We start from the raw sequence: 16,256 nt of genomic DNA, 5'->3' as shown, positions 1-16,256 counted from the left end.
AAAAACTTGTTTCACAAAGCGCCAGCATCCGGCGTACGTTGGTCTATCGATTATTCATATGATTTTGAAACGCATCCCTGTTGGTTTTTGAACATTCTTGAACACATTTTAAGTTGATTTCTGAATCAATCATAAGTTGATTTTTGAATGAATGCATAGTGTATGTGATGTCTCTGTCAGAAGCTATACAAGCTGAGCGGAGTAAAGCTGAACTGGTGAATGTCAATCACTGTCTGATTATCTGGTTGATTGGGTTTGCGAATGATCAGTGTTGTTATAATTACTAGCAAAATCCATAGATTCAGAGTACCACATTGGAAATAAACAACTAACAGCAATAACAGGTGAGAAATATTATGATTATTTTCTCGGTGTATCCAAGAAAATGAAATTTTGACAGGAAATTTATGGCCAGTCGCTACATGAGTAAGGACCAGTAGTACAGTCCCCAGCTAGCAACCACTTAAGTTCTATTCTGGAAGTAACACAGAAAACGTGTTGTACGAACATGTAACAATACCTAACCGGAGAATAATCGCGAGACAACTAAACCTGTGAGTCTGACAGCATTAGTAAAGTTAATCAGCAAACAGATTTTGACAATGGCAGGAATAGCTACAGAATTGGTGATGACAAGATTATTTTAGAACGAGGAAGGAGAAGAAACGGGGACGTCACACAAATTATGGAAGAATAAGACAATTCTAAATTTATATAAAAATTTCGTTATATTACTTTTCGATCACTTGCTTGAGAAGCTGATGCATATGAATGAAATGTAAAACTATTTCCTAACATAAAGCTTTTTGCTTGTAGTAGGCCTAATAGGCATTTGATATTGGTACTAAGTGAATTATATTCTGTCGTGTTATAAAAATGAACATTTGTGCCAAAAGAGTCTCATATATTTGGTGTGTGTTACAAAATTGCTGCAATATTAGAAAGGCCTATTTTGTTTTATCCAGCAGACAGTGACAAAATAGACGTAATCAGATCGAGAAACCACACCACCGTGGGTATTATTTGTATTAACAGCTTTTTCAGTATTAGATAATGACATTTTGATTTTTCATGTAGCAAAACATTTGACAAACTTTGATGAGGTAATAGATTCTTTCGCAGAAAGGATGGCACGCCATCTAAAGCTGTAGCAACATTACAGGGAAAAAAATGCTAGGAACTAAGGATTGAAGAAATGTATACTTTCTTGCTTGTCTTTATTGGTTTTATGCATCCTATATTTAATTTTATGTCACACAAAACAGCAAGTTCTTAGCTAATAGGCAATAAAGAGTGCAGATTTCTGAAGGGTTCTTGTTTTCCCCTATTAACAGGGAGCAGGAGAGGCACCACTGGCCATTTCAATTTCCACTGCTCTGAATATAGTTTGATGGCATCCATTACAAAATATACACGTTTCAATTCTGCAGAGCGAAATACAGTGATGTGCGATGGAAGAATGCTGTATGAAGAGGCTTGGCACTGCACTTTGGGACACTTCAGACCAAATAACATGTCTTACATTTCCTCAAACACATGTATTTCAGACTTTTCAGAAAGATGTGTGCTACAAGATGAATATATTTTTGAAAAATCGATTTTTTTTTAGTATTGACCTGGTTAGCAAATATGGTAGATCTGGGGCTGATGTGCAGAGCAATCTAAGTTGTAGTGGGTAGTCTCCACATGATCTGTGTGATTTTGCTGTTTCCCCTTCGTTTACTCTCACGACAAATGAAAACAAAATGGATATCTGTGGCCGGGAGCTATCAAGTGAATTAAAATACATTCACATAATTACGGGAGGCTAACATATGTTTTTAGTTTCAGATTTTCTTTTATTTCCACCTTTCTGGCAGTCAAGCCTAACCACCTTGCAGAACACTGAAGTTATTTTTGTCTGTTTGCTAAAGAAATTTGACTTTTATTAACTTTTTCCGCAGAGGCAGTCAATGTATTTGAAACGAAATGTTTCATTCCACAGTACTGGCTAGTTCCAACTGTTCGCTGCATTTCAAGTGCACATTTTCATCTTCTAGCATGTATGGTATTATGCCATAATAAAGAACCAAACGTGACATAATACAGTACTGATGCTCCAAGAAAATTTACATCCCGAAAACCACACTGAAAAGATTAATATCAGGTCGAGATCCTCTCATTGGGAATGTGGATATACGAATGTGCACTTTAAATGTGGACGTTCCCGAAAACCACACTGAAAAGATTAATATCAGGTCAAGATCCCTTCATTGGGAATCTGGATATATGAATGTGCACTTTAAATGTGGACGTTTTAGCATGGTTCATGAAATTCCGATGCTCTTGGAGTATCCTCTGTTGTCTTGTTTCTTTTATGACATAATGCGTGATCTTTCAGTGTTTTACACGTACGTACATACGGGATTCCCACTGCACAAGCACTGTGTCGCCTGTTACCTGCGCTCTCTGGCAACAGCTGAAACGACCTATTTATAACAGGTCGCGGGAAAATATTGCAAATGGTGGTTTGAAAAGCATTACATTCAAAGTAACTATCCTTTTACGCAAGTTGAACTATGTGCGAGAATGTACCATGAATTTCTTAAATCACAGAGCATTTGACTCTTTTTTAAAAAACTCAACGCTTTGATGATGAGCCATTTAGAAGAATTTTGAACCCTGAAGATCAGACATTTATGTCATTATTTAAAATTTTACTGGCATATTTGTGTGATGTATCCTAAAGTGTAACACGAGCAAAAAAGATCAACATTATATGCAAAAGCTTAGCTTCTCTTGCAGCTTATTAACCTTAGAGACTAATATTATATGTGAAAGCTTTGCTTTTCTTGTAGCAACACCATGTATATTAATTTGAACTATTAACTATCCCTGTTTGTGTGTTGCTGTTGCCTGACTACATCATGTGTCCTACGCTCTGAATATCCACTGTCATCAGCTGGCAAGAACATGTGACATGAGCTATGACTGGGTTACAAAAGCGCATCACAATCTTGATTTCAATGATTTGGAATGTAACATGTGGCGTTTCATGGAATCCCAATGTATACTTTTGTAATACAAAAATACACAGCGTACATGTTGCTGCACATCAAAGATATTTCCAAAACGTGTCTTTTCCCTGAGTTTCATTTTCTAAAGTGCCGGGAAATTCTGCGCCCTTGTATAAAACCATAAACATTCAAAGGATTGATAAGTTTTGCAGTTCCAAGTGAAAATATACTGTCACTTAACACAGAAAAAGTGTGTTATCACCCAGGAGAAAGTGTATTTTTAACCGTAAAATAAGGGAATTGTTTTTCCTTGTCCGCGTATACACCTTGCATACGTGGCAAAACGTGATGCACAGGAGAAGATGCAGCTGCAATGAGTTCTAGAGCAACAGCATCGTTGTTTCTTTGAAAGTGATTAAGCAAGAACCCAATGGAGGGGATTTCAGTTGTTCAGATGTAGCCCGATTTGCCAAGGTAAGGTCCCATACGAGACTGCAAAGTGTATTGCTTGTTATCTCCCATTGTTTGGTTGTGTTGCACATTAATGTAGCACTATCTAGGAGAGTGTCATTGTCACTTTTTAATACACAAGCGACATGTGGGGTGTTATCCATAATGGTTGATGCCATGACTACAGAAACATTTTCCACAAGTAAAAACTGTGCAGCATCAAGTCCACATGCTGGCAGCATTGTTATCGTGCAGTAATACAGAATATTGAATTTTATGTGCAATCAAAATTGTCAGGAGTCACCAGTGTAAATCCACAGACTATAGGAGACAGTTACAATGAATAATCACTCAATCCAGATTCTCTGTATAACAGTATTATTGGCTGGTCGAAGAGGATCCTGTGTGGACCCTGATGAACCACCAGCGACGTTACTTCATGGAGCAGTGTGCCGACACACTTAGACATTGTTTTGATATTAAAAATAACTTACAGAGACAGCTGGACCACTACTGGTAGAAAAAAATCATGTAATCAGTAATAATTCCTCTACAGCACTTATAAAATGGGAGTAGAACACCTCAAACAATGGAAAATCCAGGATGGAATATTGACAGTATTATAAAAAGGATAGATTACTATTCACCATATAGCAGAATACTGAGTCACAGATAGGCACAACAAAAAGATTGTCAAACAAACTAGCTTTCTAGAATGAAATTTCACTCTGCAGTGGAGTGTGTGCTGATATGAAACTTCCTGGCAGATTAAAACTGTGTGCCTGACAGAGACTTGAACTGGAGACCTTTGCCTTTCATGGGCAAGTGCTCTACCAACTGAGCTACCCAAGCATGACTCACGCCCCGTCCTCACAGCTTTAATTCCATCAGTACCTCGTCTCTGTTTAAAATTAGCTTTCGGCTTCAAAGATCATCATCGGAATCAGACAAAACACACACACACACACACACACACACACACACACACACATGCACTCTCTCTCTCTCTTGCAAATCCAACCCACACACGTATAATCACAGTCTCTGGCTGCTGAGATCAGGTGTAACCTCAGCAGCGAGAGACTGTGGTTATGTGTATGTGAGTTGCATTTGCGCCAGTGTGTGTGTGTGTGTGTGTGTGTGTGTATGTGTGTGTGTGTGTGTGTGTGTAGTGTCTGATTATGGTGAAGGCCTTTTTGACCAAAAGCTAATTTGTTTGACAGTTTTTTGTTGTGCCAAACTGCAACTCAGCATCTCTGCTATATAGTGAATAGTAATCTATCATTTCCATAATATTAACCCTACAACTCAGTTTGATAATTGTCTTAGAAAGTACAAAGCAATACTGAAAAAACTAACTAAAAGTGTTAAAATTACAGATTCATAAGAAATGAACCTAAAAAAGACAGTTGTTTAGAATATTACAAAAAAACGGGAACAGAAAATAATAAAAAGTATATTAATAATTTACAGTTAAATGAAAATTTCTAAATTACCATTTTTTGTAAATGTAGCTAAGAAGTTTGTTGAGAAAAATATGATTTGAGAAAATTACGCACTTATGAGGACAAACATGAAGCAAGTACATAAAACAATGTTTCTCATGCCAGCAGACATGCAAGAAGTACAGCAAACAACTAAAATACAAAACGCTCTGAAGGAGTAGATAATATAGCATATTTGTTAATAAACAATGTGCAGACATAATTTCTGAAGCATTGACATATTTTATAAATATTTGTCCTTCTCTACTAGAATTTTTCCAGAATGTGTAAAGACTGCAAAAAAGGAAGCCATGACAAACTACTGACTAATTTGTTTACAGCCTGTCTTTTCAAAAGTACTTGGAAAACTTTTTTATTAGATCTAACACATGAATGATATGGCTACCATGCGCCAAGTTTCTGTGTTGTGGCCAGTCATCATTTTATTATAAGTAAGAGACTTCAATATAAAGAGCAGTAACAGTAAAATACACCAATTTGCGGAAGACACCAGCATCTTAGTAACAAGAAACTCAAAAGAGGTGTTGAAAGAAAAAAACAAATAAACGAAAATAAAGCTGCTATAGTGAACATGTACTTTGATGCAAATTAACTTTGAAACAACTGTTACAATGGACAGGCTTATTACGCAGAACAAGACACCAACTAATGCCCATGCTGATGCATACAACAGAATATGAAATGGGATGCACTTGTGGAATTTATAAACAGAAATTTGGGCTGGAGATGTTTCATCATGAGAAAACTAAGTGACCATATACCATACAATAATCTTGGGGCTATATATAACACAAATGGAAATTCTTAGATGGAACAATATTTAAAATGAGGGAAAGTCAACCACTCATCTATAATGGACTCATGTATGGAACATAAAAACAGGTAATAGCAAGCACTATTATCATTCACTTTCAAGCTCTTGCTCTTTTCACAAATACAAATGCATACAAATGTTTTATTCCACCTTTGAGCATATTTACACGCAGTTGGTGTCATCAGTGTTAACACAATAATAATAATAAAAATTTGAACAAATTTCATTAACTACAAATAACAATCCAAGATGAATACAATACATATTTATGAACATATCAATAACAACAAAAAGTTCCTAACAGATCAATTACAAGATAAATGAACTACATAGTTCAGGGAATGACTAATAAATAATCAAACAGATAATTAACAATAAGTACATGAAACAGTAATAAAATAGTTGCACAGTGTGGAATATGTATAGTTTGCAGTTAATTTATTGTTCATTCTCATGAGGAAAGTGGGTCTTTTGTCTCATACTCAAGGAACTCTTTAGCAGAGTAAATTATTTTACTTTTCATCCACCTCAGAAGATTAGTTTTAAATTTATTTACTGGCACTGTGTAGGCATTTTCAGGTAATTTGTTGAAGGAGACAGGACCAAGATATTTGTAACTGTTATGTTTCTTTGCTAGCCTAGCATATGGCATATTAATTGTATGTGCACTTTTTTTGTTATGGTCGTGAACTTCCTCCTTAAGTCAAATTTACTCAGATTCTCTTTAACAAAGGCAAGGCAGTTGTAAATATACAGGCCACGAACTGTCATTATATTTAGTTTCTTAAAATAATCTTGACTTGTTTCATAGGGGTTAAGTCCTGCTATGCACCTTATTTCTTTCTTTTGCCATTTAAACACTAATTTTGAGCCTACAGAATTTGCCCCATAATAGTAGTCCATAATTCAGGTGGGAATTGAATAATGCAAAATATGCATATCATAGAAGTTCTTTACTGACACTGCTCCTCAGCTCATACAGCAGATAGATGACATGCGACAGTTTGCCACATAGCTTCCCTGTGTGGGTATCCCACTTGAGGTTTTGATGTATACAAAATCCTAATAATTTTACGGTTTTGTTATCATGACTGGGAGCATTCAGACTGAATACAAGAGCTTCAGTTTTACTATCATTCTTCTGCAATACTTTTGCCTCAAACCAAGAAGTGCATCTCTCCATTATCACTGCCATGCTATGTTGCACATTTTCTAAGTTGGTATCACATGTGATGGGTCTTGTGTCATCAGCATACAGCACTGCATCACATGATACAGCTGCAGGTAAATATCATTTATATAAATAATGAATAGGAAAGGTCTAAGAAAAGATCCTTGAGGTACACCTTTTACAACTGGGAGACATTGTGAAATTTGATTATTTACTGTAGCTAACTGTTTTCTTTTATCCAAGTAAGACTGCATTAGGCATAGACCATTCTCTCTCACTCCATAATGGTAGATCTTTTTTATCAGAATATTGTGGGAGATCATATAAAAAGATTTTCTGAGGTCCAACAGTGTTGCACAGATAATATGTTTATTTTCAAAACAATTGTATAATTTTGCTACCATACTCTCAAGCACTTTGACTATAGAAAGGCTGGATCTTAAACCATACTGTGAGGAGGTAAGTATATCATTATGTTCAAAATATTGCCCCATCTGCTTGTGCATGCAGTGTTCTATTATTTTTGATATTATGGGTATAAGTGATATTGGTCGGTAGTTATATGGAGATACTAATCTCCTTTCTTATGTACTGATTTAACTACAGATATTTTTAAACATTTTGGATCATTACCTTCATTTAAAATTTTGTTGATTATTTTAGTCAGTGGCATTACAATTTGATTTCTAATATATTTTATAACATAATTTGAGAGACCATAGTAATCCTCTGCTCTAGAGTTACTGAGCTTAGCTACTGATTCATTGACCATCTTCTCAGTTACATGAATCCAGTGAAAGCTGTCTGTCTGCTTACTGTTCATTTCTGCAGCAGTGCCTCTCCTTTACTCACATCCCCCATTGCGTTGTTATCTGATTCAGGACTGACAAAATGTGCATTTAGAAAATCAGGTGAAATTGGTGCCTGACATATTTTATCATCACATTTTATTTCTATTTTAATGATTTCCCATGCAGCTTTGCATTTACTCACTGAGTTCAGTATCCATGCATCATTTGCTTTGCACTTAAGTGCCTGGATTATGGACCTGTAAATCTTTTTCACTTTCATATACAGTTCCTTGTCAGCATTATTTTGCTTAGACCTATCATGATAGAGTAGTGTTATGGTTCTTATTCTAGTTTGATGTGGGGTGCACTAGCATTTTAGATTTTGTGGTTTGGTGCAATGGTTTTGCTCCAATATATTCTTGCAATGATTAGGACAACATGCTTCAAAATTTTGTTTTCAGTCCTAAAGGTTTGTTGGTAGATTCATTTGCACCTGCAATGGTTATTATTTTATCCTATTTTATTAAATTCAATTTACTTATCAACTTGTTTAGCTTTGATTCATTAATTGTAGTATAAGTACACACATTCGCACATACAGTAACCCAAACATGCTCTCCTGTGCTGAAAAAGATGATTAGATTCATGTTAAAAGTAGACCAAAAATTTGTATAGACAGCTGTTCAGAGAAAATAGAATTCTAGCACTTCCCTGTATAAACATACTGGAGAATTGTAATTATTATATAAGTAAAATTGAACAGTACTGATACTTGTACCTCCTGTAATGAATTCGTGGACAGGTGCTATATAAGAAAAACAAATCTTGTACATGTTCACTAGTCAGTTACAGCACTTGTTGAAAAAAGCAAACTCCGTTCTAGAATTAAACTGTGTAATTCAGTACTGAGATACATAAGATAAAATTAAAATCATTAGTAAAACATAACTTAGTTGAGCACTGCTCCTATCCTGTGAAGGATTATCTAAAAAACGTGCCAAACTGTGCTGCCCTGTGATGCTATATTTGTAAAATATTCCCAATCAAACAATTTTGTAGAACATTATTTCTAGTTGGAAAAAAGTACTTTGATTAAGTAACGTTTGTACAAAATAGAATGCTAGATTTACAGGACCATTAAATAAATAAATATACCATACTTACTGCACACTTAATCTTCCAAAAAGGAAGAGTCTCCTTTCATATAATGCCATAAGGCATTTATGTATGTTGTTCAGTTATGAAGCAAAAATGGAAGTATCAAGTTATACTGATTGTATACATGTGCACCACATCAATTGGATTCCAAACTGAGCAATGTTAGCTAAATAAGGTGCACTCCGTGGACTATGGCCGTATGTTTTACAGGGACAAACGGGAGAGAGCTTACCAACAGCCTGATAGTAGCTGTGCAGCAAAAACACCTGTCCACATGATCTTTTGATTACACTGCAGAAGTTTTGCCAGAGAGCCCTTCCACAATCTCCATGTAGTGATGATGCAATTTCCATATTTTTTGAGCCCTGAAGAAAGACATACAAGTGCTTCAATTTGCTTCAGATGAAGAGATGCACTCCTTGGTACAAACATAGTTCTGTGGGGAACCACAAACATTTTTCCATGAAGGCATTTACCACCTTGTATCACAGTGGGATAAATTTATTAACAGGTATGACAGTTAGTTTTGCAATAACTTTAATGATCATTCCTTGAGTCAAGATTTTTAGTTGGTGTGGAGGCTGAGCAGGTGAAGTAGTGATGCCTGATCATCCTTTGAGTCAAGATTATTAGTTTAGTGAACATGGTGGTTGACCAGGTCAAGTGGTGATGCTGCAGGTGGAGGAGGCTGAGCTCGGGAGCTGCTGAGGGTTGCTGTCGTATGTTGAAAGATGTCAGTTAGCAACATTGTCTCAAAACACATTCATTATTCCTATTTTACAGTGTGGATTGTCTTCTCTGATGTGTGGAAGGTGTTCTGAATCACACACTTGGGTGCGACATGGATTGTGGACACAGGTTCGAGTCTGCTGTGGCTCACCAGTAACTCAAGTGGCTCACCTCAGCCCTCTTGAAGATGAACATGCACTTAACTGAGTTCCAATAGCATATTACGTATGGCAGAAGTCATGTAGGCAGAAGCCCAGGATGTAAATCATTAACACAACTCAGCCAGGCAGGCAGCACTCAGGTACCTTGAGCAACAGTTTGAATGTCTTGCTGTCACTTGGTGCAGCCTTTCACAAGAGGAAAGCATAGGGCTGTCTGCATCTTCTGTTAGTCTGGGATGTGACCAAGGGATGTGACCAAACAGCAGTGGCAGCTTGCAGCAGCTAAGTTCCACAACAGCTGTTTGACCATGGTCTCTGGAGGCAAAGTCTTCTCTTTATCCACCCAAATCCGCGTGTGTTATTGGAGCAAACAACATGGTGGGAGAAGTTTAACTTCTCCTTGGGCAATGTGATGAACATTATAGCCTTCATAATTCAGAGGATACAAAGTCCTAATGAAAAAGGTTGGGATGTTCTCATTATTATGTATGCAACTGACAGGTTGACAAACACATTTTTTAAACCATAAACCTTTAAAACTAAGAAATATTATTACTTTGTTCCAAAGTCTACATCGTAATACCATCGTCACTTCTATTTGAATTTGTTTCGGAACACTCTGATTGTAAATTTACAATGATAGGTTCAAGGCTTATATCCATCATTACTTCCCTGTCATATTCTTCTTTCTGAAACTTTTCAGCATGTCGCCCAGATTGTGCCTGCCCTACAGGTGGGATGTTGTCTATTGCCTCATGCACAAGTGATTCAGTGTATGGTATCTTGAATGTTTTGTTTTTGTCTTCCACTTAGTATTAACCCTTTGCCCAAATTAATTCCATGGGGCTACACTGACAGTGATACGTAGGTAAACACAAAACTGTGTGACCCCATTCGTATGCAGGGAACTCAATTTTGTACATTCTATCATGTGACTAGTATAAATAAACGAGCTGCAGGAGATCGGCACGAGTCTGGTTTATACTGTGCTTAACATTTTTATTTTTAAGCCAGGGAAAAATATTCGCTTTTCTGGTGCTTGTACTTGGTGTTCTCTATAACAGCTGAATTATAACTGGCAGTGACTGATTTCGAAGCAAGGTATGACAAGAATTGTAAATCACATCACAAAACTGGCAGTGTTCATTTCCAGATGTAGTCTCTGCTGTTTTTCTTACACATAAATACAAGTTTCTTCTCAGAAACAAAACCAGAAGAAGAATTAGCATGCAGGATAATTATCTGAGAATGTACTCTTATGAGAACTTTAAAACTGCCAGTATCATCTCTCATTTTCCTTTAGGTCTTCCTGGAATGATTCTAATTGACCCATGTTTCATCAGGGTAATACACTGATGAACTACCTGATTCTCTTGTAAGGTGAATCTTTATATGGGATGTAGTTATGCTGCTACCATGTCATTTCTTTGAACTAGAAACTCTCCTCTTAACATATCTGGAACCAACGTCTTTTAAAATTCGTTACATTGACAAGGTGCGTACCATTGAAGTCAATTTTCTCCTGCATAACTGTAACACTTTTTTGTGATGTGATGCATTCATCACTCATATGGAGCACTTTCAAACATCATTATTAAAAACATCCATTTGTGTTACAGGTTCCGTGTGATTTCGATGCTTTCCAGGTGACATGAAACCATTTTTTTCTATGGTTCCTACAGCTATGACAGTTTCGTTTACAATTCTCTCTACAGTTCTCTTGCTGACACCACATTGTTCTGGAGATTGTTCTTGTGTCTTCAAATATCAAGAGAAGGGGACCTCCTTTCATATTCACATTTGAAAAGTTATAATTGTGGTAAATATTCCCCATCGCCTGCCTGTGAAGCACTTCACATTTATTGCCGTCACTTGACTTTTCTATTTTAATCGCTCTTAAAATTTACAGATACACATTCACAACTGTACTGCTAAATATGACCTGACAGTTGAATGAATAATTTGGTTATCATGAAGTGTGAAGTAAGGCAACAGTGCAGTATGTAGGAGCAAGACTCTCACTCTCTAGCTGTAACTCGCTGCTACCTGCTCAGGAAGAGAATGAATACAATTGGCTGCCAGTGGCTAGTGGAGAAGGATATGCAGAATGGCTGAAAATTGGACCACCTTTCTACATGATATGGACTTAAGTGGTGTCTGTTTCTGCTGGCATCCTGCATATTATATTACTGCCCAAACAATAAAGGAGTATACGACACTAAAGGAAATGAACACCAGGTCCACACTATGGAGTATGTAATACACAACAAGTTAGCAAGTTACTCTATTACTTATGGCATATCACAGCCCATGTACATTCAGTACAAGTGACAAGTGACCCCAGTGTTGACATGTGAAACATGAGGTTGGCACAGCCTTCATGCATGGCAACTGTTGCACAGAAAAACTGCAGAATTTACACCTGATAGTTGTTAAACATGGTTCATGACAATTACAATTAAAACCAGACAGATCATGAGGTTTACACGGCTGCTCAAGAGTTACCCTCAGATTAAAAGGAATGTCCCTATTATCCACGATGGCCATTGAATCACACAGTGAAAATGGTCAGTTACAAGGTAAACAAAATGCTTGTCAGTCACCGCCCTGCATTGTGTGAAGCATTGAGTGCAAGATGAGTGAAGCTGCTATGGTGATGACTGCAGTGTCAGAAACTGCTTGTAGCAGTGGTCAGCCAGCTGAGATACCAATTGTAGCCATGTCAGCATAAGGCCAATTTCTGGACACTAGTTGGAGGGTTGTTGATGTGAGACACACTTCTGACCACCATTTGTATGAGTGTGGTGTGATGCCCACTTCTGACCATCAGCTGTAGTGGTCACCCATTGGGACAGATTTTTATTGTGTATTGAGGGTGAGCAGGTCAGATGATGGTGCTATAGGCACAGAAAGTCAAGCTCTGGATTTGGTGAGGGTATCTATCATACACCTGAAGGTGTCATGAATTTACAGTATGGATTGTCTCCTTCAATGTGGTGGAAGGCATGCTGAATTGTGACAAGGAATGTGACAACATCGCTCTGTCAGCTGCAGCTGTTGTGCAGGTCAGGAGCCAACAATGATGTCAAACAGGTAGCTGGTACAGAAGTGTGCAGGGATACACCTATTGTGGCCCTCCAGTAACTTGTGTGGCCCACTCCACTGTTCTCTAAGATGGATGTGCACATAAGTGAATGCCAACAACCTATTACAGATGGCAGGTATTGTGATGTTGGAAGCACAGGACCCAAATAAGCAGCACAGTTCACAGTCACGGATGTGGTTCTCACATACCTAATGTGACATGATGTCCAGTTTAAATACCTCAGTCTCAGTGTCTGGTCGTCCCATCTGCATCTTTGATTCTGACAATGACAGTCTTGCTAGTTACAGGATTGTTTATTTGACAAATTGTGATGTGTTACTGAGAGAAGACTTTGGTTCTGAGACTACAGCCAGACAGCTGTAGTGAAACTTATCAGTATTATGAATAGGTTACTTGCTATTCATCGTACAGCAGATATGCTGAGTGACAGATAGGCACAACAAAAAGACTTTCGGAAAGTGAGCTTTTGGACAACTAGCCCTTTGTCAAAAATAGACAACATACTTTGTAAAATGAGGACCCACTTTCTTGAGCACAAGTAATTTTTGTAAGACTCCATGAGCTAGATTGGCAGCTTCTGCAACAGGTTTTGCTGGTTGCTTTTAGTATCTCACCATGAAACCCATGACTTCACCCAAGTACATTTAAATTTATTTTTTTCTGCTCCTCTTCCAAGTGTCAATACAGTGCAGTTGTGATACATGCAACTGCAGAGTGCAGTAATAAGTCATCATCGGTTATTCTGAAGGAACTGTGCCATCAAAGATCTTTGTCACAGAAAATTTGCTGACAGTGTAATATCCTTTTTTGCACCACATTAAATATCCTTGTCAAAGAAAATATAATGAATATTTGATCACATTTTTTTGTCAAAGAAAATGCGATAGTCTAATACTGGCCTAAGTTATGCATAAATTGAAAATTAAGATGTTTTAGAGTTGATTAGAAGAATCAGAGTTAACTTTTAACACACACTATGTATGTGCTACTACATTTAGAAGACCTCATTTTTACAGCACTGTTGTTGTGAGTGATTGTCTTGTAATAACTCTGACAACAGAAACATGCCCAGAAACCTTTTTAGCTAACTGATAACCAAATTACTGATGTGCAATTCTTCACAATATCTCATTTTCAGGAACTTCAGTTTGTTTGCTTATAGTGGGTATCTGGCAACTTATACTTTTCTTAATCTGCAGGCAATAGTATCAGTATTTTGTTTCATTTATGATTTTACTCTCACTGACATACCTGGAAGAAGGTCCTTGTTATTGTGTTGGAATGATAGGTGTCCATCTCAGTGAAAAGTTTTTGAACATTAATTCTTTGTTGCTCCATGATTTCTAAGTTAAGGTGTTATAAGAATGTCTTTGATAAATCATGAATTATAGAAAAAACCTTTTATCATTTAATTACAGCATTATGCTCCAAGAAATGACTAAAATGTGGACTGATAGCTATGTTTTAGGTAATGGTAGTAGGTTCTTGTTGTCCTCCATACGTACATGATATATATTGGACACTAGAATGGTTGCCAAAAAATAAAGTTTCATGCAAGTATGGTTACTTTATAATTCGTAATGATGTTTTTCTCAATTTAAGTATGATAAACTCCATTTACTTTTCAGCAGTTATATAAATGCATGTCATGTTCTACTACACTTTATAGTAATAAAACACTTTAATGATGGGATTAATAGCACTTTTGTGTAATTTTCCTCTCATACTTATGAATAAACGTGCTGAGGTGCTCTGCATTTGGAAACAATAAAGAACCACAGTGGTGAAGCCAGGATAACGATTTTGAGATCATTGCATATGTGGATATATTCATACGTGCATTTGAAATCGTTACAAAAAATAGGAAAAGAGAGAATTTGCAAGAACAACCATTTGTTACTCATTATCCTTGCATGCTGTGTACATTTGTTGTGGTATGACCATATGTTTACAATAATGACATTATTTGGTAATCTACAGGGTTTCAAGATCAAGTTTCAGCAGGTATCACACTCTTGTGGTGGTAACTATATATTGACAAGGGATATGAGAAGTGTGACTATTAGCTCACCAAGATATCCGCAAATACCACCACCCCACACTGAATGCATCTATGTATTCACAGCACCTGCTGGAGAGGACCTGCAGATAGAGTATGCGGAACACTTTGACTTGCGTGGATATGTATCGTAAGTACTCATTGACACAAACTTATTTTATGTTGTTATTTGTGCATCAGTTCAAGGAATTACATTATAATTTTCATAGTACAATTGTTTATCTATGGACAAAAGAAGGACAATTTGAACTTTTTTTAGGAATGAAATGAATGAACACAGTTAGGCAAATTATGTTCAACTCACAAATTACAGTAATTCTGAGAGAGGTGACATTAGATAATTGCCTACTAATTAAAGCATTTTTTCATAAAAGTGAAAGCACAGACAAATGATGGATCACCAGAAGTAATGGAGTGTCCTGGGGTTTCAGAAGGATAGCAGTTCAAATCCCTTTGTGGCCGTTCAGATTTAGGTTTTGCCATAATTCACATAAATCTGTTAAGGTAAATGTTTGGATGGTTGCTTGGGAAGGGCACTTCCAGTTTTCTTTACAATTCGAGCTTGTGCATATGTCTCATGTGACCTCAGCAGTACTGGGATATTAAAATCTGAATTTCCTCTTTTGATGATAGAATTCACCCTGTGTGAGTAAATGTTTATTAATTCTGAAACTAATCAGCAAGAACATTGTGACCACTTATGTAACAGCCAGTATGTCTTTCATTGGCACTGATAATGGTGTTGATGTGTCATGGTATGGAAGTAGTGAGGCCTTGGTAGGTCACTGGAGGAAGTTGGCACCACATCTGCATACACATCACCTAAGTCCTGTAAATTCCGGGGATGTAGGCCAGTGAGCTCTAACACCACGTTCAGTCACATCCTGGATGTGTTCAATAGGGTTCAGATCTGACAAGATGGGAGATTAGCACATCAATTGGATCTTACCACTGTGCTCCTCAAACCACTCCATTCACTCCTGGCCATGTGACATGGCACATTACCTTGTTGAAAAATGCCACTACCATGGGAAATGTGATTGTCATGAATGGGTGTACACAGTCTGTAACCAGTGTACAGTACTCCTTGGCTGTCATACTGCCATGCAGAAACTCCACTGGACCTATGAATGCCCACGTGAATGTTCCTCAGAGCATAATGGAGCTGCTGCCAAGTTCTGTCTGTGCCACAGTACATGTGTCAAGAAGCTGTTCTCCTGGAACATGACGGATTCACACCCTCCCATTGCCATGATGAAGAAAGTATCAGAATTCAGCAGACCATGCAACACTTTGCCACTGCACCAACATCCAGT

The 16,256-nt window shown here is 37.2% G+C and overlaps 1 protein-coding gene across 1 annotated transcript in view; it reads left to right on the top strand.

Moving 5' to 3' along the window:
- Positions 1-16,256, top strand: part of LOC124711575 (cubilin-like) — a gene marked incomplete in the record, with an annotated part of 644,865 nt that overhangs the window by 313,899 nt on the left and 314,710 nt on the right. The window contains 1 exon segment of the mRNA XM_047241722.1: positions 14,862-15,070. Coding sequence (XP_047097678.1) covers positions 14,862-15,070 — 209 coding nt within the window.

The sequence above is a fragment of the Schistocerca piceifrons genome, chromosome 8 (genome assembly GCF_021461385.2).
Source record: "Schistocerca piceifrons isolate TAMUIC-IGC-003096 chromosome 8, iqSchPice1.1, whole genome shotgun sequence".
NCBI classification, from domain to species: domain Eukaryota; kingdom Metazoa; phylum Arthropoda; class Insecta; order Orthoptera; family Acrididae; genus Schistocerca; species Schistocerca piceifrons.
Note: the sequence above shows the minus strand (reverse complement) of the source record. Positions and strands in the feature narration are given on the sequence as shown.